Genomic DNA, 26,089 nt, shown 5'->3' with positions numbered 1-26,089 from the left:
TTATTTCTCTGCAGTTTCTTTTTTAAAAATTTTTTTTTAATGTTTATTTATTTTTGAGAGAGACAGAGACAGAATGTGAGTGGGTTAGGGGCAGAGAGAGAGGGAGACACAGAATCCGAAGCAGGCTCCATGCTCTGAGCTGTCAGCACAGAGCCCAACGTGGGGCTCAAACTCATGAGCTGTGAGATCATGACCTGAGCTTAAGTCAGATGCTCAATGGACTGAGCCACCCAGACACCCCTATTTCTCTGCAGTTTCAATGGCAAATGATATAGAGTAATGAAGAAAATTTTGGTTTTCTTAGAACATTGGTGTCTTTTTATATATATATATGTAGCATATATATATATATGTGTGTGTGTGTGTATATATATATATATATATATATATATATATATATATATATGTATGTAGCAGGGGTAGATTTGTCATAGTGTTTAGGTTTGAGAATACAGTTCCTGTTCTGTTTTTGTCCAGAGTTACTAACCTTGTGATCCCTGAGATTTCTGTACTTGCTGAGTAGAGTCATTCAGGATTATCGTTCTTTGTGGCATATTTTACATGTTTGATGTCTATGAGGTCTACGCTTCACAACTTTAAATTAATTCAGTCTTGTCTGTTTCCTCTTTAATTATAACATGCATTAATCTAATCAGCACAGCTTTGTGGGTTTTTTGCCTTCATTTATTTATTTTGATAGAGAGCGTGTGCATGCACAAGCCGAATAGGAGCAGAGAGAGAGAGGGAATCCCAAGCAGGATGCGCACTACAGTGCAGAGCCCTTCTTGGAGCTTGAACACATGAACCATGAGATCATGACCTGAGCCGAGACCAAGAGTGGGTTACATAACTGACTGAGTCACCCAGGCGTCACCCTTCAGCACAGTTTTATGCTTGGGTTTGAGATGAGCTATTTCTTTGGTATCACCTATGTAAGTAGCAATTAGCTGAGGATACTTTACTGTTAGCCTCTGAGGGTTCCATTATGGAATTTGCTTCCCTTATTGATACACAGTTTTCTATAGCTCTAGTCCTTATCTTTCTTTTCTATTCATTTTTTACAATGTTTATTTACCTTTGAAGGAGAAAGAGAGCATGAGCGGGGTAGGGGCAGAGAGAGAGACAACACACACACACACACACACACACACACAACCCCATGTGGGCTCCAGGCTCTGAGCTGTCAGCACAGAGCCTGACGCGGAGTTGGGACTCACAAACTGTAAGATCATGACCTGAGCCAAAGTTGGATGCCCAACTGACTGAGCCACCCAGCACCCCTAGTCCTTATCTTTTATGAAGCTTTTCCCAGTGTAGGAAAGGGTTATTTAAAAAAAAAAAATTTTTTTTACATCTTATTTTTTAAATTTATCTTAGAGAGAGAGAGACAGAGCACAAGTAGGGGAGAGGCAGAGAGAGAGGGAGACACAGAATTCTAAGCAGGCTCCAGGCTCTGAGCTGTCAGCACAGAGCCCGACGTGGGGCTTGAACTCACAAACTGTGAGATCATGACCTGAGCCAAAGTTGGAAACTCAACTGATTGAGCCACCCAGGCGCCCCGGAAAGGGTTATTTTAAATAAAACGTTATTGTGATAAAATATGCATATCGTAAAATTGACTCATTTAAACTGTACAATGCCCTGGTTTTTAGTGCATTTACGGATGTGTGCAGCCATTTCCACAGTCAATTCTAGAACATTTTTATCTCCTTAGAAAGGAACCCCATTCCTCTTAGCTATCAGCTCCCTCCCTCTTCATTTTCTCTACTCCTAAGCAACTACTAGTCTTTCTGTCTTTATAGCCTATTTTGAACGTTTCATAAAAATTGAATCATATAATATGTGGTCTTCTGTGACTTTCACTTAGCATGTTTTCAAGATTCATCCATGTTGTGGTATGTATTAGTACTTCGTGTCTTTTTTTGCCAAATAATATTTTTTTTATGCTTTCCATTCATCAGTTGATGCACAGTTGAGGTCTTTCTACCTTTATTATTAGGAATAATAGTGCATGTAAATAAATATTAATGTGCAAGTTTTTGCAAGGATATATGTTTACATTTCTCATGGGTATATACCCAAGAGTGAAATTGCTGGGTCATATGGTAACTCAGTGTTTAAACTTTTGAGGAACTGTCACAGACCGTTTTTCAGAGTGGCTTCACAAATTCACATTTCCACCAGCAGTATATGAGGGTTCTCTGTACTCTCACTGACTCTGGCGTTTTGATTATAGCCATCCTTCCTGGTAGGTGTGAAGTAGTATCTCATTGCAGCTTTGATTTGCGGTTCCCGGTTGACTAATTATATTGAGCATCTTTTCATGTGCTTTTTGCCCATTTGTAGATCTTCTTTGGAGAAATGTCTTTTCAGATCCTTTCTCCACTTGAAATAATGGGTTATTTGTGTTTTTATTTTTGAATTGTAAGAGTTCTTTATATATCCTAGATAGAAATCTCTTATCAGACATAAGAGTTGCAAATATTTTTTCCTATTCTATGTGTTGTCTTTCCATTTTCTTGATACTGTCTTTTGATGTACAGTACTGTTTAATTTTGTTGAAGTATGATTTATTCTTTTGTTGTTGATTTTGGTGCTGCTGTATCTAATAATCCATTGCCAAATATGAGGCCATGCAGATTTATTCCATGTTTACTTCTGAAAATTTCTAGTTATAGCCTTTACATTTAAGTCTTTGATCTACTTTGAGTTAATTTTTGTCAAGTAAGCAACCCACCATCATTCCTTTGCATGTCTATTCAGTTGTCCGAGCAAGAGGACGTTATTTTTTATATTAGCTTTCTATAACTAATTAGTCAGTTTCTGTATGCAGCACATCTCAAACTCTTCAAATAATAAAATTTTGGACTCTTAAAATATTTTTTTGAAACATTCTGAATTAATCTGGACAATTTTCTGTGTGATAAACAGTGACATGGGATTGCTTCTTATATCTACATTTATGTAGACAGTGTGTTTTTCCAGTTTTGGCTAGTGCATCTCCTTTATAAAGGTAGGTTAAATTTTGTTTTTTAGAGTTTATTTTCAAGATATGCTAGTTTATTTAAATTGTATTTCTTTAATTTTTAAAGAGTATATCCCTTCCTTAATGGGATATTTATATTAATATTAAATGGAATTTATATTCAATATTAATATATTCAATATTAATTAAATGGAAATAATACTAAATGGAATGTAGCTATTTCCAAAGCAATTGTATGTGAAAAGAGTGTAGTATAGAAATTCTGCCCTTATCCTTTTATGTTATACATGTTCTCTTCCTTTATTGTTATCAAAACTCTATTTGAAGAAGGAGGGATGCCTGGCATGTCAGTAGAGCATGCAACTCTTGATCTCGGGTTGTAGGTTTGAGACCCACGCTGGGTGTAGAGATTACTTGAAAATAAAATCCCAACAAAAAAAGAGAAAGTGGAGAGAGGTGTAAATTGACTGATATTACCATATTGCCATAAAGCTTAAATAAGAAATAATGTAGAAAAAGATCTTTTTCATTTATTTGTTTTTATCTCCTGAAATCGGTTGCCTGTGTCTTCTCTAAAGTAATTTGTGCAATGGGAATTGTACCCTTGCTTTCACTTTCAGTGAGGCAATAATAACTTGAGGTTGTCACTATAAATATTGCTTATGGTAAGCATTGATTTGGGAGAGTAGCTTTTCTTAAAAAAAAAAAAAAGTTTGTTTTTTTTTTAACGTTTATTGATTATTGAGAGACAGAGAGAGACACAGAGCATGAGCAAAGGAGGGGCAGAGAGAGAGGGAGACACAGAATCTGAACCAGGCTCCAGGCTCTGAGCTGTCAGCACAGAGCCCAACGTGGGGCTCAAATCCAAGAACCGTCACATCATGACCTGAGCCGAAGTCGGGCGCTTAACCGAGGGAGCCACCCAGGCACCCCTGTGTTTATTTATTTTTGAGAGAGAGAGAGGAAGCAGGGGAGGGGCAGAGAGAGGGGATCAGAGGATCCAAAGCAGGCTCGGTGCTGACAGCACAGAGCCCGACGTGTGGGTCGAATTCACAAGCTATGAGATCATGACCTGAGCAGAAGTCGGATGCTTAACCGACTGAGCCACACAGGCGCCCCTAGCTTTTCTTATAATGGATTGGGGTAAAGTTTAGGAACATTCAGCTGTGAGTTGTAAATGGAACATTAGTGTTTTAGCATACTGGAGGAAGATTTCTGTTGATTTTCATTAATTATTTTCTAATTTCTCAAGATAAAACCTTTTGAGGAAGTAATGACTACAGGTCAAACTCAGGGTCAGGTACAATTGCCATTGAGCAAGAAACTTCATCCTAATGAGAGTTCATCATTCATGAAATTTCAGTACACATCTGTAAGTTTAAAAAAAATTTTTCTTTAATATTTATTTATTTCTGAGACAGAGCATGAGTGGGGGAGGGGCATCGAGAGAGGGAGACACAGAATCTGAAGCAGGCTCCAGGCTCTGAGCGGTCAGCACACAGCCCGACGCGGGGCTCGAACTCACAAACCGTGAGATCAAGTCCTGAGCCGATGTCGATCGCTCAACTGACTGACCCACCCAGGCACCCCCAGTACACATCTGTAAATTAAAAAATTACTGGTCCCTTCTTTCTTTCCTGACATAAGCAGGAAACATTCAGATCATTATATAATCTCACTGGTCTTTGGATTTCTTTGACGAAATCTTGTATTTGAAAAATTTTTATCCGCCTAATTGACATTTAATGTGGAGTGTATGTAGTGAGTTCTTTAATAATCAATTTAGAGTGTGTTGTGCTTTAATACTCTTAAGTCTTCAAATTTTATTTATTTCATACATTTTTTATTAGAAAATGAGCGTGCGGAATTAAAAAAATATTTTCCATTTGTATTTCTATTTAGAATCTTAATTCAGTTATTATATACCATCCTTCTGGTCTTGCTAATGATTTTGCTTATATTTCCTAATGGTATAATCCATAGTAGTTTGAACCGCAGAAATGTCAAGTGAGTATGCCTACTGTGTTTTAGTGTTGAGATTTAAAAAATAAAAAAACAACATATTCTGAAGTACTGCACATGCATATTATCACTGTTCATTAGTTGAATTTGAATTTTAAGTGGTACTCTGAGAAGCCTTTTTTTTTTTTTTTTTTTTTTTTTTTTTTTGCTACCTTGAGCTCAAAAGTAAATAAGTAAATATCCAGTGATGTATGCTGGAGATACAGTACTTGGTGAAAGCTGGTAATAAGCTTAATTACAGGCAGAATTAGGAGGAAGTATGTTGTTGTGAAAGAGCTTTACATGCACGTCATTTCTTCGAATTAACTTATTTATGGAGAAAATGCCTAGTGCCTATTTGAGTCTGGTTTATTGAGGCTGTTTTTAGTGGAAAGAGGGGCTAAATAACTTACTTGCAAGGAAGCAAAAATATAGGAAGTTAAATTAAAAAAAAATGTTTAATGCTTATTTTTGAGAGAGAGAGCTACAGAGCATGAACAGGGGAGGAGCAGAGAGAGAGGGAGACACAGAATCTGAAGCGGGCTCCAGTCTCTGAGCTGTCAGCACTGAACTGGACGCAGGGCTTGAACCCAAGAACCACGAGATAATGACCTGAGCCGAAGTTGGACACTTAACCAACTGAGCCACCCAGGCGCACCCCACAAGTTAAATTTTTTATTGAGATATAACTCACATGCTATAAAATTCACACTTTTTAAAGTGTACAATTTAGTGGTTTTTAGCATATTTATGAAGATATGTGATAGGAAAAAAATGCTCTGTAAAATAAGCTGACTTAGTTTGATACAGTAATTGCCAAGTCTGTATTAATAAGTGTACATTTGCCATTGGGCAGATGATTCAGTTTAGGCCAAGAATTTGGGACTTTCTAGAAATTTTGGGGTGACACTCCATTGACTCTTCTATGAGATGAACTGTTCATTTAGTTTTGTCATATAGATAGGGGCAACCATAGTTTGACCAGGTTGTGGTCATTATTCTGTTCGTGACATATTGATATAATAGGAAGAGAGTGGTTTTTCGAATTCAGGAAGACTTGATCTGGCCTGAGTACCTAGCCTTATTAACTGGGGCAGGTTACTTCTTGCTGATTCTCAGTTTATAAGAGATATTTTGGAATGGTTCGGTGAAGACAACATAGTTTGTTAGGCTTGCAGCCTGTTTTAGATTCAGATCTCCTGACTTGTATTTTCAGTTTTTGTTTTTATAGAATTATGTTTTTGTTTTAAAATTAAGAATTTTTACTTCAATGTTCTTTTAAGAAACAATTTATCAACCTGTAGTATTCTGTTGGTGGTTTACAGAGAGTGAAATAAACAAAATAAACATTATTTGTGGCCCAGAAGAATGTTTGTTAGTGAGACTCTTGGCCAAATATATGATTGCCTCTTTACAAATATCATAATTGTATTGTTAGGCAATAAAATAACTAATAGAAATCAGGAACCCCTAACCTTCCTTTGTAAGGTTTAAATGGCATGTCTCAGCTTTTGGGGGCATAGTACTGATAATTCTCATTTGAGATTATTCTCATGTGGTGAGAATTAGCCTTAGCTAGAAGAAGCAAAAGTCGTTGGCTTTGCAGAAGAAAGAATGGCCTCATATTTTCCACCATTCATGTGACTGCGGTGCAGAACTATAATTCAAAGAAAGTTTTATTCCAGCCAAGGGTAATCTTCTTTCTGAAAGAATCGACAAGCTCATAATGAAGGACTATTGTCCTGGAACTTATTATTAGTCTTATGCTTTCTACATTGCAAACATATATAAAGTTTTAAAGAAGCAGCTCCTGTATGAAATGTTTTAGTTTTGTTATTTCTTGCAGTAGTTGAAATCAGTTTCTTATGTGTAGGGGATGAACTGTGTGGTCTGAGGTGGTTACTTTAAAGAATTGTCTAGAGACTGGTACAGTGTTACTGATTTTGAGTGGCTAACCCATAGATGGTTTTTGCTTTATTTTCTCTCTCCCACCTCAACAAACTGTTGCTACTTACATATAAAGAATTTAACTTTTAATGATTCAGATTTCTGTAACTTGTGGTCATTCATATAAAATTATTAATCGTAGCTGGTATTTTGTCTTCTAAAATGTTTCATTGAATTAGAAAGGAAAATGATAGAAGAAATTTCAAGTACTTGTTAGGTTTAGGGAGGCATTCTGTTTCATTTTGGGTTTATTATATTTTTAGTCCTCTTAAATAGTACATTTAAATGATTCAAAAATTTTATTATGGAAACATTCAATACACTTATGTAATCCCACTGTGTGGAGAGAATTGCTGTTAATCTTTTGGTTGCTGTTCTTTGTTGTTGTTGTTGACATTCTTAGGGGAAATATCACCTCTCATCACCAGGTGGAAGGAGCTCACATCATTTACTTTTGAAGCTGAGTAAAATGATAGTCTTTTTGTCTTTTAACAATATCCTGGTCACATGCTGGAATATTTTAATTGTTATGCTGGAGAGCCATTGTGGGTTTGTTTGTTTGTTTGTTTGTTTGTTTTTTTAATGAGTTGGTTGGGAAATATGGAGAAGGGAAAGAAGCAACTAACATAGAAAAACCAGGAAACAATTATATTAGTCATTCCTTTGCAGTTAGAAGAGACTGTGTCTTTTTCAGTAATTTACATGTATCTTTCTGGCTGTCCTGCTCATACTTCCTTAGTCTTTTTCTCTAGAAAGTAAAGGTGGTAGATTCTCATCATGGACCTAAAGTGTGGAGGCTTGTTTGTTTTGAGTTGCCATGGAACGTTTATCATGGGAATCACTTGGAGAGATTGATCTGGTTACATGAAGAAATTTGAAATACTTGTTTTCCATTTTTGTGGAGAAGTAAATGAGTAGCCTTAGTAATTACGTGACAAAACTTGGGTCATGGACAGAATCTTAGGATGGTAAATTTTTGCTAATGCTACAGCAAGGCATTTTTGAGTTCTCTTATCCTTAACTCACTCTTCTAGAATTCCTAGAGGACCTGCACAGCAGCCTCTCGAGGATCGACTCTTCACTCCCGCCGTCCCGGCAGTGTATAGCACGGTGAGTACCTCATGATTGCTGGTCGTATTGGATGATTTCTTGCACATAAGCATTTGATGTCACAACAGTGTTGGTTTGATTGGCATGTGAAAGGTTTTTGGCAAAAATTAAATGAAAATCCTGAACTGAAATAGGTGTATATAATATAAGAAGGGTGACTAGGTCTTTCCCCCCCATCATCTTAATTTAATAAGTGAATATGAAACAAGCATTGTCTTAAGATAGATTGGCTCATACACCTGTCACCTTTTTTTCTATTTTTTCATCTTTCCATAAATCTACCTCTGTCCTTGTCTTGTGATTCTTTTAGGATATTGAGTTTTAATTTTCTTTTTGGATAAAGTGTTGGTTTGCTTTGTTTTGTTTTGTTTTTTAATGTTTATTTATTTTTGAGAGAGACAGAGACAGAGTGTGAGAGGGGCAGGGGCAGAGAGAAAGGGAGACGGAATCCGGAGCAGGCTCCAGGCTCTGAGCAAGCTGTCAGCACAGAGCCTGATGCGGGGCTTGAAGCCACAAACTGCGAGATCATGACCTGAACCGAAGTTGGTTGCTCAACCGACTGAGCCACCCAGGCGCCCCTCTTTTTGGATATTTAAAAAAAATTTTTTTATTTTACTTTTTTTAATTTCAAAACTTTTTCTTTTTCCCTTTGATTACATAACAAAATTCAAAAAGTTTAGAAATGAGAACATTGGTTTTTTTTTTAATTTTTTTTTTAACGTTTATTTATTTTTGAGACAGAGAGAGACAGAGCGTGAACGGGGGAGGGTCAGAGAGAGAGGGAGACACAGAATCTGAAACAGGCTCTAGGCTCTGAGCTGCCAGCACAGAGCCCGATGCGGGACTCGAACTCATGGACCGCGAGATCATGACCTGAGCCGAAGTCGGACACTTAACCGACTGAGCCACCCACGCGCCCCTGAGAACATTGGTTTTAATCCAGGAAATTTAATTTTTTACATTTAATTTTGAGAGAGTTGGGGAGGGGCAGAGAGAGCGAGACTCAAAGCGGACTTTGCACAGACAGCAGACAGCCCGAAGCAGGGTTCGAACTCGCAAACCTTGAGACCAGGACCTGAGCTGAAGTTGATGTTTAATGGACTGAGCCACCCAGGCGCCCCTAGGAAGTTAAACTTTATATGTTAAATGATTGATTCAAATTCATAAATGGAGGGAAATTTAAAAGTTAGAGGATGAAGGTAATAAAATTAGAAGCAGATTTCAGGTGTCTTAAAGTGAGCCTAAGGGAATTTAGGGAAAACTGAGCAATCAGACCTATCTTTTAAACATTTCAGTTCATCATACCATTTATTCCTTACCATATCGATAAGGTGCTTTAAAAGAAATTCACAGAGTGGGGCACCTGGGTGGCTCCGTCGGTTAAGTGTCTCATGTCAGCTCAGGTTATGATCTCATGGTTTGTGAGTTCGAGTCCTGCATCAGTCGCTGCACTGACAGTGAGGAGTCTGCCTGGGACTCTCTCTCCCTCTCTCTTCCGTTCCCCCAGTTGGGTGTGTGCGCGTATGCACTCTCTTTCTCTCTCACTCTCAAGATAATAAACTTAGAAAAACCTCACAGAGTAGTGAGAAAGAGGAGTAAATAAATAATTGTAATTAATCTAAAGTGGCATGATAAAGCAATGATTCTTATCCTTTTGGGTTATGAATTACTTTTACAATCTTGAGTGTAGTCACAGTGCTTTCTTCTCAAAAAAGAGCGTATACCCAGTATCTACATATAATTTCAAAATTTCACAAAGATTATTAGGCCATTCATCGGCCCAAAGTTAAGAACCTTTTTTTTTTTCTTTTAATTTTTTTAATGTTTATTTATTTTTGAGAGAAAGAGAGACAGAGTGTGAGCAGGCCAGGGGCAGAGAGAGGGGGAGACACAGAACCCAATCAGGCTCCAGGCCCTGAACTGTCGGCACAGAGCCTGATGGGGAACTCAAACCCACAAACCATGAGATCATGACCTGAACCGAAGTCGGACGCTGAACCCACTGAGCCACCCAGGCGCCCCTAAGAACCTTTGATAAGAGAAAAAAAGATACTATATATGGGAAAGGAAGAAGTCACTTCACTGAGGAAGTGGCACTAAGCTGGAAGGTATAGGATTTCTCTAGGCAGAGTAGGGGAGCAAAAAACCTTCCAGGAAGTTAAAATTCAGAGGCATTCTTAATGGAATGGCCACTAGTCGGCTTAGTGTGGCATATGTGTTAGGCTTTGTAGCAGAAGTAGAGATGCGATAGATGGGTTTGGGAGGTTTGAAAATTGTCCTAAAGAGTTAGAACTCTATTGTGCATGAATGAGTAGGATGGTTTCCCTGAAATAAATCTCAGTTTATTCCTAGTGTAGATCAGTTAACACTTGTAAATTACTTTTTGAACCCCTTGTCTCTTAAAATGGACTCAGTTCGTATAACAAATTGCTTGATCTTCCTAGTAATTGAGAAACTTCAATTTACATGGAAAAATAACCTTTAGAGGGACACCTGGGTGGCTCATTGGGTTAAGCATCAGTCTTGTTTTCTGCTCAGGTCAAGATCTTGTGGTTCATGAGCTCGAGCCCCGAGTCAGAATCCTCTCCTCTCTCTTTCTCTTTCTCTCTCTCTCTCCACTCCCCTGCTTGTACTTGTTTTCTTGCTTTCCCTCTGTCCCTCAAAATAAATAAATGAAAGAAAGAAAAATAACCTTCCAAGTTTTTTTCTAGCATAAACTTTCTATAGACCAGAGGGTTTTGTTTGTTTTGTTAGTACTGAGCATAAGGGCAGCTTTGCCATTCAGTTATTTTTCACAGTTAAGATAGGTAAAAGAAGAAAATGAAAATTTTTAGTAATGTTAAGTGATTTCTAGAGGCATCTACTATAACCATTTTTTTTTATATAGTTTCCTTTGTCTTTTATTTCTGTGTTGTAGGCTCTGTGTAAGATACTTTATTATATTTTGTCAGTTTATATTATAATGTTAGCATTTCCTTTGCTATTTGAAACATGTCTTAAATAATAAATGGCTTTCTCTTGTTTTGCTTTTTTTTTTTTTTTAACAAGAATGTAGTATTCAGTCAACATTTGACAAATATATCTCAAGCTTTTAATGTGTGTCAGGCACTATGTAGGTGTTGGGAATGTAGTAGTGAGTAAACCAAACCCTCCGTACTCATAGAGTTTGTACCTTTCCATGGGATAGAAGGAAAGTAAACAACTATATGCCCAATATAGTTTTGGGTAGTAATAAGAGCCTTGATGAAAATGAGGCATGATAAAGGGATAGAGAATGATTGGACTCCAATTTTCCTTGGGCTCTCAGGGGAAGTTCTATCTAAATAAGGCATATAAATAGAGAGGTAAGAAGTGAGGGAGTGAGTCTTGCAGATTTCTAGGGAAAGTACATTTCTAGTAGAAAGAACTGCAGTGCAAAGGTCCAGGGAGGGGTGCCTGTGTGGTTCAGTTGGTTGAGTGTCTCTTGATTCTGCTCAGGTCATGATCCCAGGGTCATTCGATTGAGCCCCGAGTCTGCAGAGAGCCTGCTTAAGATTCTCTCTCTCCCTCTCCCTCTCCCTCTCCCTCTCCCTCTCCCTCTCCCTCTCCCTCTCTCCCCTCCCTTCTTTCTCCCTCTGCCCCCTCTCCTGCTCACTCTCTCTAAAATAAACAAAAATAAATGATAAAAAGAATAAAAATCAAAGGCCCAGAGATAGCAAGGTGCTTCTTGTGATCTTAGAATTGTAAGGAAACTAGTGTGGAGTAGAGAGGGTGGCAACAGAATTCAGAGAAGTATGTGGAGTATCTGATTAGATGGGGCATTATTTAGCATGGTAAGAATTTGGATTATTATAATCTAAATGTAATTGAAAGCCATTAGAAACTTAAGAGCAGTGGATCTGAATTTCCTTTTAAAAGGCGACTGTAGCTATTATATAGATAGCAGACTGTGACTAGGGCAGGTGGCTGTGTTGGTGAAGTGGAAACAAGATGAGTTAAGTGATTGTTCAAGTAAAACGGGCAGACGATAGATGATGGTGGCTTGCTCTAAGATGGTAGCAGAAAAAGATTAGTAGTGGGATTTGGTATATAGATGCAATAGGATATCGTGGTAGCGTGGATGTGAGATGTGGGAGGAAGAAGACTGAAGGGTGATGTTAGGGATTTGGCTTTGAGTAACTGAATGAATGTGGTACCTTATACAAGTGAACACTGGGGCAGGAATAGGGTTATTGTTGAGAAAAATTAATAGAATTAAACATTATTTTGCTGAGAAGTTAAACATTAGGTTGTTTCTAAATTTCCTATTAGAAATAACTTACTGAATTTAAAGTCTTTCCTGAATTTTGGGTTATTTTTGTGGAATAACGTTCTAGAAATGAAATTACTGAGCTAAAGTATAGACATGTTTTTGAAACTCCTCATAAATGAAGACATGTGACTTTGTAAACTTAGTACTTTGGAGAGAAGTTATCTTGTGAGTGACAGCACAGTGCCTGCTACAGATCTTACATGTCATGTTTTGGAACAAAGGTTTTGAATTTATTTTTTTACTTAGATCAAAGTTGACTTTTACTGTTTGAAGCTACTGTTATATATGTAGTCCTTCAATCAGTTAAAAAAGTGGGTACATGGGGCGCCTGGGTGGCGCAGTCGATTAAGCGTCCGACTTCAGCCAGGTCATGATCTCGCGGTCCGTGAGTTCGAGCCCCGCGTCGGGCTCTGGGCTGATGGCTCAGAGCCTGGAGCCTGTTTCCGATTCTGTGTCTCCCTCTCTCTCTGCTCCTCCCCCGTTCATGCTCTGTCTCTCTCTGTCCCAAAAATAAATAAACGTTGAAAAAAAAATTTTTTTTAAAAAAAAAAGTGGGTACATCAATTACATATACTGCCTGTTCTGGAAGGATGAGGGATTTTATTTTAGGCAATAAAAAGTTACCTTAAAATATGGCAGTCTTCACTTTTTTAATCAGTTTCCATTCATAGCAATTTAAATTTCTGCCTTGCTTTTACAGTGTTGTGCACATTAACTGAATGAGTAGGAGACTGGCTGACCAGCTGCTCTGACATTCTTAATTCCCCCTTTTCTCAACCCCAAGATTACGTATTGGTCACTGTTTCTCTAGCGTCTGGGTCCATTAGCATCGTTTCTGTGTCATAAAATAAAGGCTAACCCTCATTTCACCTCCTCCTGCCTTACCACATGGTGCCCATATGTCACTTTAATTGAGTTGGTTGAATTCCTTGAAAGACAAAAAAATGAATCCTGGCCAGTCTTGAACAATTATACAATCAAAGACTTTACATTTTTGTGTCTGATATGCAGGCTTTATGCGCTTATGCCAGCCATTTTAGTAGGTTTTCTGCTGATAATCAAAGAAGTATCCAAAGGAGGACTCAGTTACATGTTTTAGCTTGATTATCATTTATTTATTTACTTAAGCCTGATTTATATAAGTTTCTCCCTGGAATGTTTCTCTGGGATGGGAGGGATACTTTTGTTATTATACCTTATTAACCGTTATTATATTAGAGTGATTGATTATGTGAACAAAAAAAGAATAGAGCCAGTATTTTTTAAACTCTAGTAAGAGAGGTATATATTACATGGTAGAGAAGAAATGGCAAAACTGAAGGAATGAGCCAGTAACTTGAAATATATTCATGAATAACTCTCTCAATTAGCATACTTAAGAAAAACAAACTGAAATTTTGCCATCTTGTGTGTGTTTTTGGCTTCATATTTTCTTTAGAGAAATTAGATTTTATGACTAGTAAGCCAGTATTTTTAATATAATTGCAGAAATAAACTGGAATTTTCTGGAATAATGACTACAAAAAGCAGCCATCATATTCTGGTAGATTATAAGAGTTGTCTTATTAACTGCTTTTGCAGAATTCCTATAAATAATTAAATCTGAATGAATTATTCTTTAATGCGATAACATTTCATAATCCTTTTCAGCCAGCTTATACTTTTAAAGTCTTGTTTCTGTCATCCTATAGTTCTGTGTCATCTAATTAGAAGATCATACTTTTATGTTTGTTTTCAAGTCACTAATAAATACTGAGTTGGCCCAACATGTCAATGGAGATAGCTGCACAGAGACAAAATTTAGCGTGGGTTGATCAACACTCTAGTGAGATGTAAATCTACTTAATTGTCCTGTAATCCAGCACAGAATAACAATGCATTTTTTTCCCCATGGTAAATACACCACTTGAGCTGATGATTTATTTATGTAGACTTTATTTTTGTAAACAGCTTTCTTGAGATATATTTGATATACAGTATATATAGTGCCTGTGATTTAAATATATTTAAAGTATACTCTTTAAAGTGTATAATGTGGTTAGGTTTAACGTACCCCCATGAAAACCTTTGCCACAATCGATAAAATTAACATATGCGTCATTCTTAACTTCCCTCCCTTCTTCCTAATCTTTCTTTTCCATCCCTCCCCCCCTCACCCCGCCATTGGTCTGCTTTGTATAATGATGAACTCATTCTCAAGACACTTATTAAAAAGTATAATAGGAAAAGGAATAATGTAGTAGGTACTGGTTGGCTTTTGTTTTTTGATTTTCCTTTTGTCACTCAGATTGTTTCAATCTATTTCCATGCTGTGTTTATCAGTAGCTTGTTCTTGGGAGAAAAAGTAATCTTTATACTTATTATTATTTTTTTTTTTTAGAAAAAGTAAACTAAAGGTTTAAAATTCAGGGCTGTGATAGTCACATGTTCAATGTATTCTTTTTCGCCCTAAGGATACATTTTTATTTATTTTTTTTATTTAAAAAAAATTTTTTTTTAATGTTTATTTATTTTTGAGACAGAGACAGAGCATGAACGGGGGAGGGTCAGAGAGAGAGGGAGACACAGAATCTGAAACAGGCTCCAGCACAGAGCCCGACGCGGGGCTCGAACTCACGGACCGTGAGATCATGACCTGAGCCGAAGTCGGACGCCCAACCCACTGAGCCACCCAGGCACCCCTGGGATACATTTTTAAAAAAATTTATTTATATATATGTGAGAGAGAGAAAGAGCACGTGTTGGGGAGGGGCATAGAAAGAAGTAGAGAGAGAATCCCAAGCAGGCTCCCTACCCAGCCCAGGAGCCCCATGTGGGCTCCATCTCCAAAACATGGGATCCTGACCTGATCTGAAACCAAGACTCAGACGCTTAACTGACTGAGTCGCCCCAGGGCCCCTGGAGTTTGGTTTTTATTGAACATAATATAAATCATATGATTATACAATTTTTTTTTTTTAATGTATATTTTTGAGAGAGTGCGAGCAGGGGGAGGGTCAGAGAGAGAGAGAGCACGGACATGGGAGCCAAAGCAGGCTCTGTGCTGACAGCAGCAAGCCTGATGTGGGGCTCAAACCCATGAACTGTGAGATCATGACCTGACCTGAAGTCCAACGCTCGACTGACTGAGCCACCGAGGGACCCTGGTTGTTGTTGTTGTTGTTTAAATACAACATGTTAACACATAATGCAAACATTATAAACGTTAGTTTGTAGCATGTCAGTGAGGTGAACCCTAATTTGCATAATCTGTATGTTTAAAAACCAATGTTGGGCTTAAACACTTTATTTTCTGTTTTAAATAATTTTGTGATTTATACATACACATATATGTATGTATATTTTTGTCTCTGTTTAAATAGCATTACTTCCTATTTAAGATTTTTAAAAGTAGCCTTACATAAACACAGTGTAAAGATACTTAATGTTTTTGACATATTACATAGTTAAGGCAGGTTATGTTGCTGTAGAGTATAGGAGTGTTTCCATTTCACTGTGTCTTGAGTTTCAGGTGTTCTCATTTTCATTCTAACTTGATAGGTCAAAAGTGCAGTTTCGCAATTCACAAAAGAGAAAATTAGCAGGTTAAGTGACTGTAAGAATGTTTAACATTGGTGAAATCATGATGTCATATTTCATTTATAAAATTAGCGAACGTTTAATTGTGTACCCATTTTCAGTTGTAGGAATGTAATAATCGGAAATGTTTTATAAGTTTCTTTTTTTTTTTTTTTTAACGTTTATTTTTATTTTTGAGACAGAGAGAGACAGAGCATGAACGGGGGAGGGTCAGAGAGAGAAGGAGACACAGAATCTGAAATAGGCTCCAGGCTCTGAGCTGTCAGCACAGAGCCTGATGCGGGGCTTGAACTTACAGACGGCAAGATCATGACCTGAGCCGAAGTCGGACGCTTAACCGACTGAGCCACCCAGGTGCCCCAATATAAGTTTCTTTTTAAAAGCCTTTTATTCTTTTTTCCTGTTTAATATTTTTACATTATGGAGTATAGAGAAGGAATAAAATTTTCCTGATTGTTGTGACAAAAAGGATGTGGTTGTAAAAACATGGTAGTTTTACAAGTGTTCTTGTCACTTTTCTCCAGTAGCATTGCTGATAGGTGACCATAGTTAGAAATCCAGATTCTTGTGTTTGAAATTTAAATAAAAGATGGAAATCACATTTAGATAGTACCTTATTTTTAAATAAAATTGTGGTAAAATATACATAACTTAAAATTTACCATCCTAATAAATTTATATTTTATTTATTTATTCTTAATTTTTTAAATGTTTATTTTTGAGAGAGAGAGAGAGACAGAGAGAGACAGAGCATGAGCCGGGGAGAGGCAGAGACACATGGGTGGAGACACAGAATCTGAAGCAGGCTCCAGGCTCCGAGCTGTCAGCACAGAGCCCGACGTGGGGCTCGAACCCACAAGCCGTGGTATCATGACCTGAGCCGAAGTTGGATGCTCCACTGACTGAGCCACCCAGGCACCCCTGTTTTATATTTTAAACTGTTTGTTTGTTTGTTTACTCACTTATTTAAGTAATCTGTACACCCCCCCAAGTTCAAGAGCTGTGCTCTTTTTTTTGTTTTTGTTTTTAAATGTTTATTTATTTTGAGAGAGAGAGAGAGAGCGCGCGAGCGAGCAGGGGAGGGGCAGAGAGAGAGAGAGAGAGAGAGAGAGAATCCCAAGCAGGCTCCGCCCGCACTGTGAGCATGCAGCCTGATGTGGGGCTTGAACCCACAAACCACGAGACCATGACCTGAACCGAAACCAAGAGACAGATGCGAATCAGACACTTCACCTGCTGAACCACCCAGGCGCTTCTCCATCTTAGTCATTTTATTTTATGTTAATTTTTTAAAGTTTATTCATTTATTTTGAGAGAGAGAAAGTGCAGACACATGCATGAGGAGGGGCAGAGAGAGAGGAGAGGGAGAATTTCAAGAAGGCTCCGTGTGCTGTCAGCCGGGAGCCCAATGTGGGGCTCGATCCCACAAACCTTGAGATCATGACCTGCGCTGAAACCAACATTCAGACACCTAACCCATTGAGCCACCCAGGCGCCCCTCATCTTAATCATTTTAAAGCATAGAGTTAAGTGTTGATAAATACTTTCACATTGTTATGTAGCCACTGTCACCATGCATCCTCAGAAGTCTTTTCATCTTCTAAAACTGAAACTGCCTATTAAAACAACTGCCACTACTCTATAACAACTTCTCATTTTCCCCTCCCCTGAGTCTCTGGAAAGCACCACTCTACTTTCTGTCTCTATGACTTGGACTACTAGAAATACCTTCTGTAAGTGGAGTTATGTAGTAGTTATCTTTTTGTGACCGTTTTTTTTTTTTAATTTTTTTAACGTTTATTTATTTTTGAGACAGAGAGAGACAGAGCATGAATGGGGGAGGGTCAGAGAGAGAGGGAGACACAGAATCCGAAACAGGCTCCAGGCTCTGAGCTGTCAGCATGGAGCCCGACGCAGGGCTCGAACCCACAGACCGCGAGATCATGACCTGAGCCGAGGTTGGACGCTCAACCGACTCAGCCACCCAGGCGCCCCTTTTTGTGACTGCTTTATTTCACTTAGCCTACTGTCTTCAGTGTTCATCCGTATCGTAGTGTGTATCAGAATTTCCTTCTTTTTCAAGGCATGTAGTTTTCCAGTTTTCCCAGCACCCTTTGTTGAAAAGACTGTCTTTTTCCCATTAAACGGTCTTGGCACTCTTTGTGAAAATCATGTGAGCATATGTGCGAGTATTTATTTTTGGGCTCTCTATTCTTTTCTGTTGATCTACATGTCTGTCTTTATGCCAAAACCACACGTTTTGATTTCTATAGCTTTGTAGTAAGTTTTGAAATCAGGAAGTTTGAGTCCGTCGGGGTGTCTGGGCGGCTCAGTTGGTTAAGCATCTAATTTTGGCCCAGGTCATGATCCTGCGCTTCATGGGTTCGAGCCCCGCGTTGGGCTCTGTGCTGACAGCTCAGAACCTGGAGCCTGCTTCAGATTCTCTCTCTCTGCTCCTCCGCTTCTTGCACTGTGTCTGTCTCCCAAAAATAAATAAATATTAAAAAAAAATTAAAAAAGAAACTGAGTCCTTCTGTTCTTTTTCAAGATTGATTTGTCTGTTTGGGCTTTCTTGAAATTCCATATAAATTTTAAGATGGATTTTTCTATTTCTGTAAAAAAACATTGTGATTTTGGTAGGAATTACATTGGATCTGTAGATCACTTCAGCAGTAGGGACATCTTACAATATTGGGTCTTGTACTCTATGAATAGGAGATGTGTTTTCATTCATTTAGGTCTTTAATTTCTTTTAGTCATGTTTTATAGTTTTTACTGTAGAATTCTTTGACTTCTTTGGTTAATTCCTATGTATTTTATTTTTTCTGATGCTAATGTAGATGGAATCATTTTCTTCATTTCCTTTTCTGATAGTTCACTGTTCATGTATAGAAATTTACCTGCTTTTGTGTGTGTTGACTTCATATCTTGCTGCTTCAATGAATTCGTTTATTGTTCTGCGAGTTTTTTGGTGGTATCCCTAGGGTTGTCTTACATATAAGATCGTATCATCTGAAACAGATAATTTTGCTTCTTTTTCAGTTTGTCTTTTATTTCTTTCTCTTGCCAGTTGCTCCGGCTAGGACTTCCATTACTGTGTTGAAAAGAAGTGGTGAATGCAAGCATCCTTGCTTTGTTTCTGATTTTAGAGGAAAAGCTTCAGTCTTTTGCCATTGAGCACAATATTTGGTGTGGGATTTTTATATATAGCTTTTATTATGCTAAGGTAGTTTCCTTCCTTTTTTAGTTTGTTGAGTCTTATTTGTCATGAAACGGTAAAGTTTGTCAAATGCTTTTTCTGCATTAGTTGAAATGATCAGGTGGGTTTTTTCCTTCATGTTGATGTGATGTATTAACACAGATTGATTTTTTTGTTTGTTTATTTTGAGAGAGCATGTGCGTGCGCACATTGGGGGGTGGGGCAGAGAGAGAGGAGGAGAGAGAGAATCCCAAGTGGATTCCGCACTGTCAGCACAGCGCCTGATTTGGAGCTTGAACCACGTACTGTGAGATCATGACCTGAGCTGAAGTTCACGCTTAGCCAACTGAGTCATCCAGGCTCCCTGAAGAGGGAATCATAACCAGGCCCCGTGCCCAGTGCAGAGCCCAACAAGAGGCTCATCTCAGGACCACGAGATCATGACTTGAGCTGAAATCAAGAGTCGGATGCATAACCAACTGAGACACCCTGACAGCTCTAGGGTGTTTTTTGTTTGTTTGTTTGTTTTTGAGTATTTTTGCATTGATACCTGTAGGAGATATTGGTCTATAGTTTTCTTATAGTGTCTTTATCTGGCTTTGGTATCAATATCATGCTAACCTCATAGAATGAGTTAGGAAGTATTTCCTCCTCTTCACTTTTTTGGAAAAGTTTTAGAAGAAAGAGGTTAGAGTGGGAGAGAGCCAAAGCATAAGAGACTCTTAAAAACTGAGAACAAACTGAGGGTTGATGGGGGGTGGGAGGGAGGGGAAGATGGGTGATGGGTATTAAAGAGGGCATCTTTTGGGATGAGCACTGGGTGTTGTATGGAATCCAATTTGACAATAAATTTCATATATTGAAAAAAAAGGAAAAGTTTTAGAAGAATTGGTATTAGTTCTTCTTTCCATGTGTGGTAGCATTTTCCAATAAAGCCATAAAGTCTAGGGCTTTTGGTTTTGTAATTGTTTTGAGTACTGATTCAGTTCCTTACTAATTATTCATCTATTCAGATTTTCTGTTTCTTCATGATTTCATCCTGGTAGATTTTGTGTTTCTAGGAATTTGTCCATTTTACCTAGGTTATCCAATTTTTTGGTGTTTAGTTATTTTTTAAATTTTGGCCTTTGATTTAATGTTCAACTCAGAATTCTGTAATCATTTGGAAGTATTTAGGTCAGGGGTTCTCAACTGGAGATGCTTTTCCCTCCAGAGGACATTTGGCAATATCTGGAGACAGTTTTGGTTGTCACAATTTGATGGGGGTGGGGAGGGAGAAGGGAATGAATGCTTGTGACAGTTGAAGGCTAGAGACCAAGGATGCAGTTAAACATCCCGAAGTGCAAAGATAGCCTCACAACAAAAACTACCCAGCCCAAAATGTTAATAATGCCACTGCTGAGCAACTCAGATTTCGATTCTCCCTAAATGTTAGCAACGTTATTAAAATTGTTAACAATCCAGCTGGTATTTTTTGAATAGGAGAAAAACGTTGATATGAAAGTAAAAATTAATAAAAATTATAGTAAGTGCTTTGAAGGAGATACGGAGATATACATGATATAAAATGAAAGAGTAATTTATAATTAGGTATGAGCCTGAGAAGGTGGCATTTTAAGATATCTGAACCATGAGGAGAATTCAGTCCTTAATGGATAGGGAGGAAGTGTGTCAACCTCCCAAACAGATTTGCACAGTAAGGTTTGTAGAAGAGTAGAGCTCTCCTGGTAGTGGGAAGCTCAGTGCTCTGGAGACAGCACAAGATGGCAGGCTCAGAACTGGTGCCGTCCGTTAATAGCATGTCTGTTCAGGGGTAGCTGGGTGACTCAGTCGTTGAAGCCATGTTGTTAGACATTTTGGATCAGGTCACGATCTCGGGGTTTGTGAGATCGAGCCCCTTGTCGGGCTCTGTGTTGACAGTGAGGAGCCTGTTTGGGAGTCCTCTCCCTCCCTCTGTCCCTTCCCTGCTTGTGTGCACACTTGCGTGTGCTTGCTCATTCTCTATCTCAAAAATAAATGAACAAACTTAAGAAAAAATATGCCCGTTCGGCACTTGAAACATGTCTAGTGTGACTGAGGAGCTGAATTTTCAATTTTATTTAATTTTTGTTAATTGAAATTTAAATAGATTGTGATTATCATTGGAAACCAGCTTTAGAGGGTGACAGAGTCTAGATCACGCCAATTTTGTAAGGTTCTGAACAGGCATTTGTATTTTATTTGGCATGCTGGAGCCATTCATGTATGGATATGACATGTTAAAATTTAAATTATAAAAATACTTTGATACTTATTGTGTTAGTCGATGAGTTGGAATTCACGGTTTACATGGGCAGCAGAATGGATAGTGGTTAAAAGTGGCTAAATGGCTCCGGAATGATACCAGATGAATTCAGTTCCTGGTGCTTTTACATGAGCAGCTAGCTGTGTCTCATTGAGCAAGTTAAGTTGTTTGTACCTTAGTTTCCTTCCTCATTAGTAAAATGAAGATAATTATTACATTCATCTCAAAAGGTCATTATGTAAGTTGAGTAAGACAAATCCATTTAAAACTGGTAAAGCCTGGTATGTAAGCATCATTCAGATTCTTTGCAGCAACTACTACCACCATCACCACTCGACTTTTACCACTGGTACAAGAACCAGCCAACTACTGACTACTCTTACGATGCCTTTGAAATGATACCTAAACAAGCTTAATGTTAGGGTAGATGAAATGTTTGTGTTTTCCATTTTAATAATGTGGCTTTTAAGACTTCAGGATTTACTGCACAAGATAGTTTTTGGAATGTCTAAATTACAATAGGAAAGTAAGCTCTTTCCTTTAATAAACTAATAAAGGTACCTTATAGAAACCTAGCAAAATTAGGGGATAAAAGACGTAGTGTCATTACCCACGTGTTAAATAGTGTTAACTTGTTTTATATTTCTTCTTTTTAGTTGGTCACTGCCATATTGTTAGACATACTGTTTTATTTTTAGCAATTCCATGCAGAATTTTTGTTCACAATAATATAATTTTAACAATGTTGTCCAGAAGTTATTGTAATTAGAGATTATTATCTTATTTTTATAAATTATTAGGAAAAAAGTTACCAAAATTGGTACTATAGAAAGGTAGTCAAATGAGCTAAGGTTTGTGTCACTTTTATTTCCAAGTAATTTATTTTTTTATTGAAATGTAATTGACTTGTAACATTACAAATTTAAGGCATACAACCTTTTGATTTGATATACTTACGTATTCCAATATGATTACCACAATTACCTTAGCTAACAACTCCATCATGTCACATAATTACCATTTCTTTTTTGTGGTGAAAACATTTAAATCTAGTTTTTAACAATTTTCCAGTGTATAATATAATATTGCTAAGTATAATCACAGTGCTGTGCATTAGATCCCCAGAATGTATTCATCTTTTAACTGCAAATTTGTACCCTTTGATCAACATTTCCCCAGTTCCTCAATCCCCAGCCCCTGGTAACTACCATTCTTTACTTTATTTCTATGAGTTTTGACTGTTTCATGTTCCACATAGAAGTACTATCATACAGTGTTTCTCTTTGTTTGACTTACCTCACCTAGCATAATGCCTTCACAGCCCATTCATATTGTTGCAGTTGGCACATTTACTTTTTTTTTCTTATGGCTGAGTAATAATTTGTGTGTGTGTGTGTGTGTGTGTGTGTGTGTGTGTTTATGTACGTCACATCTTTATCCATTCATCTCTTGACGGGTTTTGAAGTTGTTTCTGTGATCTTGCCTATTGTGAATAGTGCTGCAGTAAACATGGAGTGCAGTTATCTTTCTGAGATCTTATTTTCATTTCTTTTGGATGTATACTCAGAAGTGGGATTGCTGGATCATAGAGTCAGCTGAGTGTAAGCCTTGTATCATTATTATTATTTTTTTTTTTAATTTTTTTTTTTTTTAATGTTTATTTATTTTGGGGACAGAGAGACAGAGCATGAATGGGGGAGGGGCAGAGAGAGAGGGAGACACAGAATCGGAAGCAGGCTCCAGGCTCTGAGCCATCAGCCCAGAGCCTGACGCGGGGCTCGAACTCCCGGACCGCGAGATCGTGACCTGGCTGAAGTCGGACGCTTAACCGACTGCGCCACCCAGGCGCCCCTTATTATTTTTTTTTTAAATAATACACCCAGCGTGGGGCTTGAACTCAAAATCAAGAGACAGATGCTCCAGTGACTGAGCCAACAAGCCCTGAACCTTATATTATTTTGAGAGATCACCTTGGACTGAATATTATAAAAATGTATAAGCTATCCAAGACTGAATATATTTCATCATTTCCTTATTCTTCTTGGGCTCACCTTTTACTAACATCTTCAGAAAGTTTTACTTTTATAAAAAACCTCATTCTGGGGCGCCTGGGTGGCTCAGTCGGTTGAGCGTCCGACTTCAGCTCAGGTCATGATGTCTCAGTTCGTGAGTTCGAGCCCCGCATTGGGTTCTGCGCTGACAGCTCAGAGTCTGGAGCCCACTTCAGTTTTTGTGTCTCCCTTTTTCTCTGCCCCTCCCCTGTTTGTGCTCTGTCTCTCTCTCTCTCAAAAATAAATAAACATTAAAAAAACCCCAAAAACCTCATTCTTACCTGTCACTAACATCACCCTCCTTTCTTTAAGTAAATCCCGTAGTCAGTATCAGATACTGTACTTAGGAAAGGCTGATGCTCTTACTGCTATATTTTGTTATTGTTGTTAAAAATTACGCCTGTTGGGGTGCTTGGGTGGCTTAGTCGGTTATGTGGCCAGCTTCGGGTCAGGTCATGATCTCTTATGGTCCGTGGGTTTGAGCCCCGTGTCGGGCTCTGTGCTGACAGCTCAGACCCTGGAGCCTACTTCAGATTGTGTGTCTCCCTTTCCCTGCCCTTCCCCTGCTCGCTCGCTCTCTCTCTCTTTCTCTCTCTTTTTCTCTCAAAAATAAGCAGTCATTAAAAAAATGTACCTGCCAATTGGATTGAGTCTTTTTTTTCTCTATTTCCTTTCTTTTCTAAATACAGAATAGGTTTGTTTATTTGTTGTAATATTTAATAGATGTTTGAAGTTTCTTTTCTGTAGAATTTTTTAAAAAGTTTGTTTAGTCTTGAGAGAGAGACAGAGACAGAGTGCAAGGCGGGAGGGGCAGGGAGAGAGGCAGACACAGAATCTGCAGCAGGCTCCAGGCTCTGAGCTGTCAGCACAGAGCCCAACATGGGGCTCAAACTCACAAACCGTGAGATCACAATCTAAGCCAAAATCAGATGCTTAACTGACTGAGCCATCCACGTGCCCCTACTGTAGCATTATAAATACAACTGAAAAAGCTTCTGGCCTCTGGGAGCTTGGTATTGGGGCTTAAATATTGGTAATGTGGCAGAGTTATACAGGATAATTGAGACAGATTTAAATTAGTAAATGTTTATTGAATGAAAACTGTGTTCAAGGTTTTGTGTCAGATAATAGGGGTAGACAGGGGCACCTGAGTGGCTCCCTCGGTTGAGCGTCCAACTCTTGATCTCACCTCAGGTCTTGATCTCACTGTTGTGAGTTCAGGCCCCACACTGGCTCCATGCTGGGCATGGAGCCTACTTTAAAAAAAAAGATAATACGGAAAATGATGGTGGATACTGTGATTCTTGTCTTTAAGGGTTCTCATTTTACCAGCATGATGTTAAAATGTTATTTTATGTACATATTGGAAAATGAGAAGGACCCATTAATGACCATATAAATTAGAACAAGTATATGTAAGTAAATAGCAAGTAACATTTATTGGTAGAGTTATCATGGTTTCTCATTAGGAAGAAGTACTTGGAAAAGTGGAGCATGACTGTAACTGTTCATCAGAGGAAGAAGATGGCTAGATGAATGGGCAGAAGGTTTGGACTGGGTCTTAGTGGAAGTGGGGATAAGTGAACATATTCCAGTTAAGTCCTTTAAAGTGGATGATGATAGTACTGCTCCATGATGTAATAAGTCATGAAATACATACAAAAATTCACCAAACCTGATCAGAGGAGTTGACCATGAGAAAACTGATAGAATAGTTATAGAACATTTTCTTCATTATCACTTACTGATGATGTGACACTTACTAAGCACTTACTATGCACCAGACACTATTCTGTGCACTGTACTTGTATCTTCTCATTTAATGCTTATAACAAAGGTATGAGGTAAGTATAATCATGTCCCTTTTATTAGTTGGGGAAGCAGGCACAGAGTTGAAGAGTCTTGCCCAAGTTTCTCTAGCTAGTGTATATAAAGGCAGGATTTCAATTCAGATGGATCTTTAGCATTTATTGAGCGATTACTGTGTCCCAGGCACTGCTAAGTGCTGTACATGCATTGCACTGTTTAATAATCCTGAGGACAACTTTTCATTTATAAATAAGTAAGTGGACTTAAAGATGTATAATTTGGGGGCGCCTGGGTGGCGCAGTCGGTTACGCGTCCGACTTCAGCCAGGTCACGATCTCGTGGTCCGTGAGTTCGAGCCCCGCGTCGGGCTCTGGGCTGATGGCTCAGAGCCTGGAGCCTGTTTCCGATTCTGTGTCTCCCTCTCTCTCTGCCCCTCCCCCGTTCATGCTCTGTCTCTCTCTGTCCCAAAAATAAATAAAAAACGTTGAAAAAAAAAAATTAAAAAAAAAAGATGTATAATTTGAATACAGGTCTATAGGTCTTCACAGTTCATGTGAAGTACTACATTTAGTGTGTGGGAAGCTGCCTTCTTTTTGTTAACCTCTCACTGATGAGGTTAAAAGCAATAAATTCAATACTCAACTTTTTTTTAGGATCAGGACTTTTTTTTTCCTTTTTTTTTTTTTTAAGGTTTATTTATTTTTGAGAGAGAGAGAGAGAGAGAGAGAGAGAGAGAGAGAGAGAGAGACGGAGTGTGAGCAGGGGAGGGGCAGAGACAGAGGGAGACACAGAATCCAAAGAAGGCTCCAGGCTCTGAGCTGTCACCACAGAA

General features: G+C 38.3%; 1 protein-coding gene across 14 annotated transcripts in view; it reads left to right on the top strand.

The window, feature by feature from the left end:
- The window catches only part of EIF4G3 (eukaryotic translation initiation factor 4 gamma 3), a 317,793-nt gene that overhangs the window by 73,889 nt on the left and 217,815 nt on the right, over positions 1–26,089 (top strand). For all 14 annotated transcript variants that reach the window (XM_030323566.1, XM_030323569.1, XM_030323568.1 and 11 more), the window contains exon 2: positions 7,969–8,044. In XM_030323566.1, coding sequence (XP_030179426.1) covers positions 7,969–8,044 — 76 coding nt within the window. The remainder of the gene's footprint in view (positions 1–7,968; positions 8,045–26,089) is intronic.

The sequence above is a fragment of the Lynx canadensis genome, chromosome C1 (genome assembly GCF_007474595.2).
Source record: "Lynx canadensis isolate LIC74 chromosome C1, mLynCan4.pri.v2, whole genome shotgun sequence".
NCBI lineage: Eukaryota > Metazoa > Chordata > Mammalia > Carnivora > Felidae > Lynx > Lynx canadensis.
This window is presented reverse-complemented; position numbering and strand designations above follow the sequence as displayed.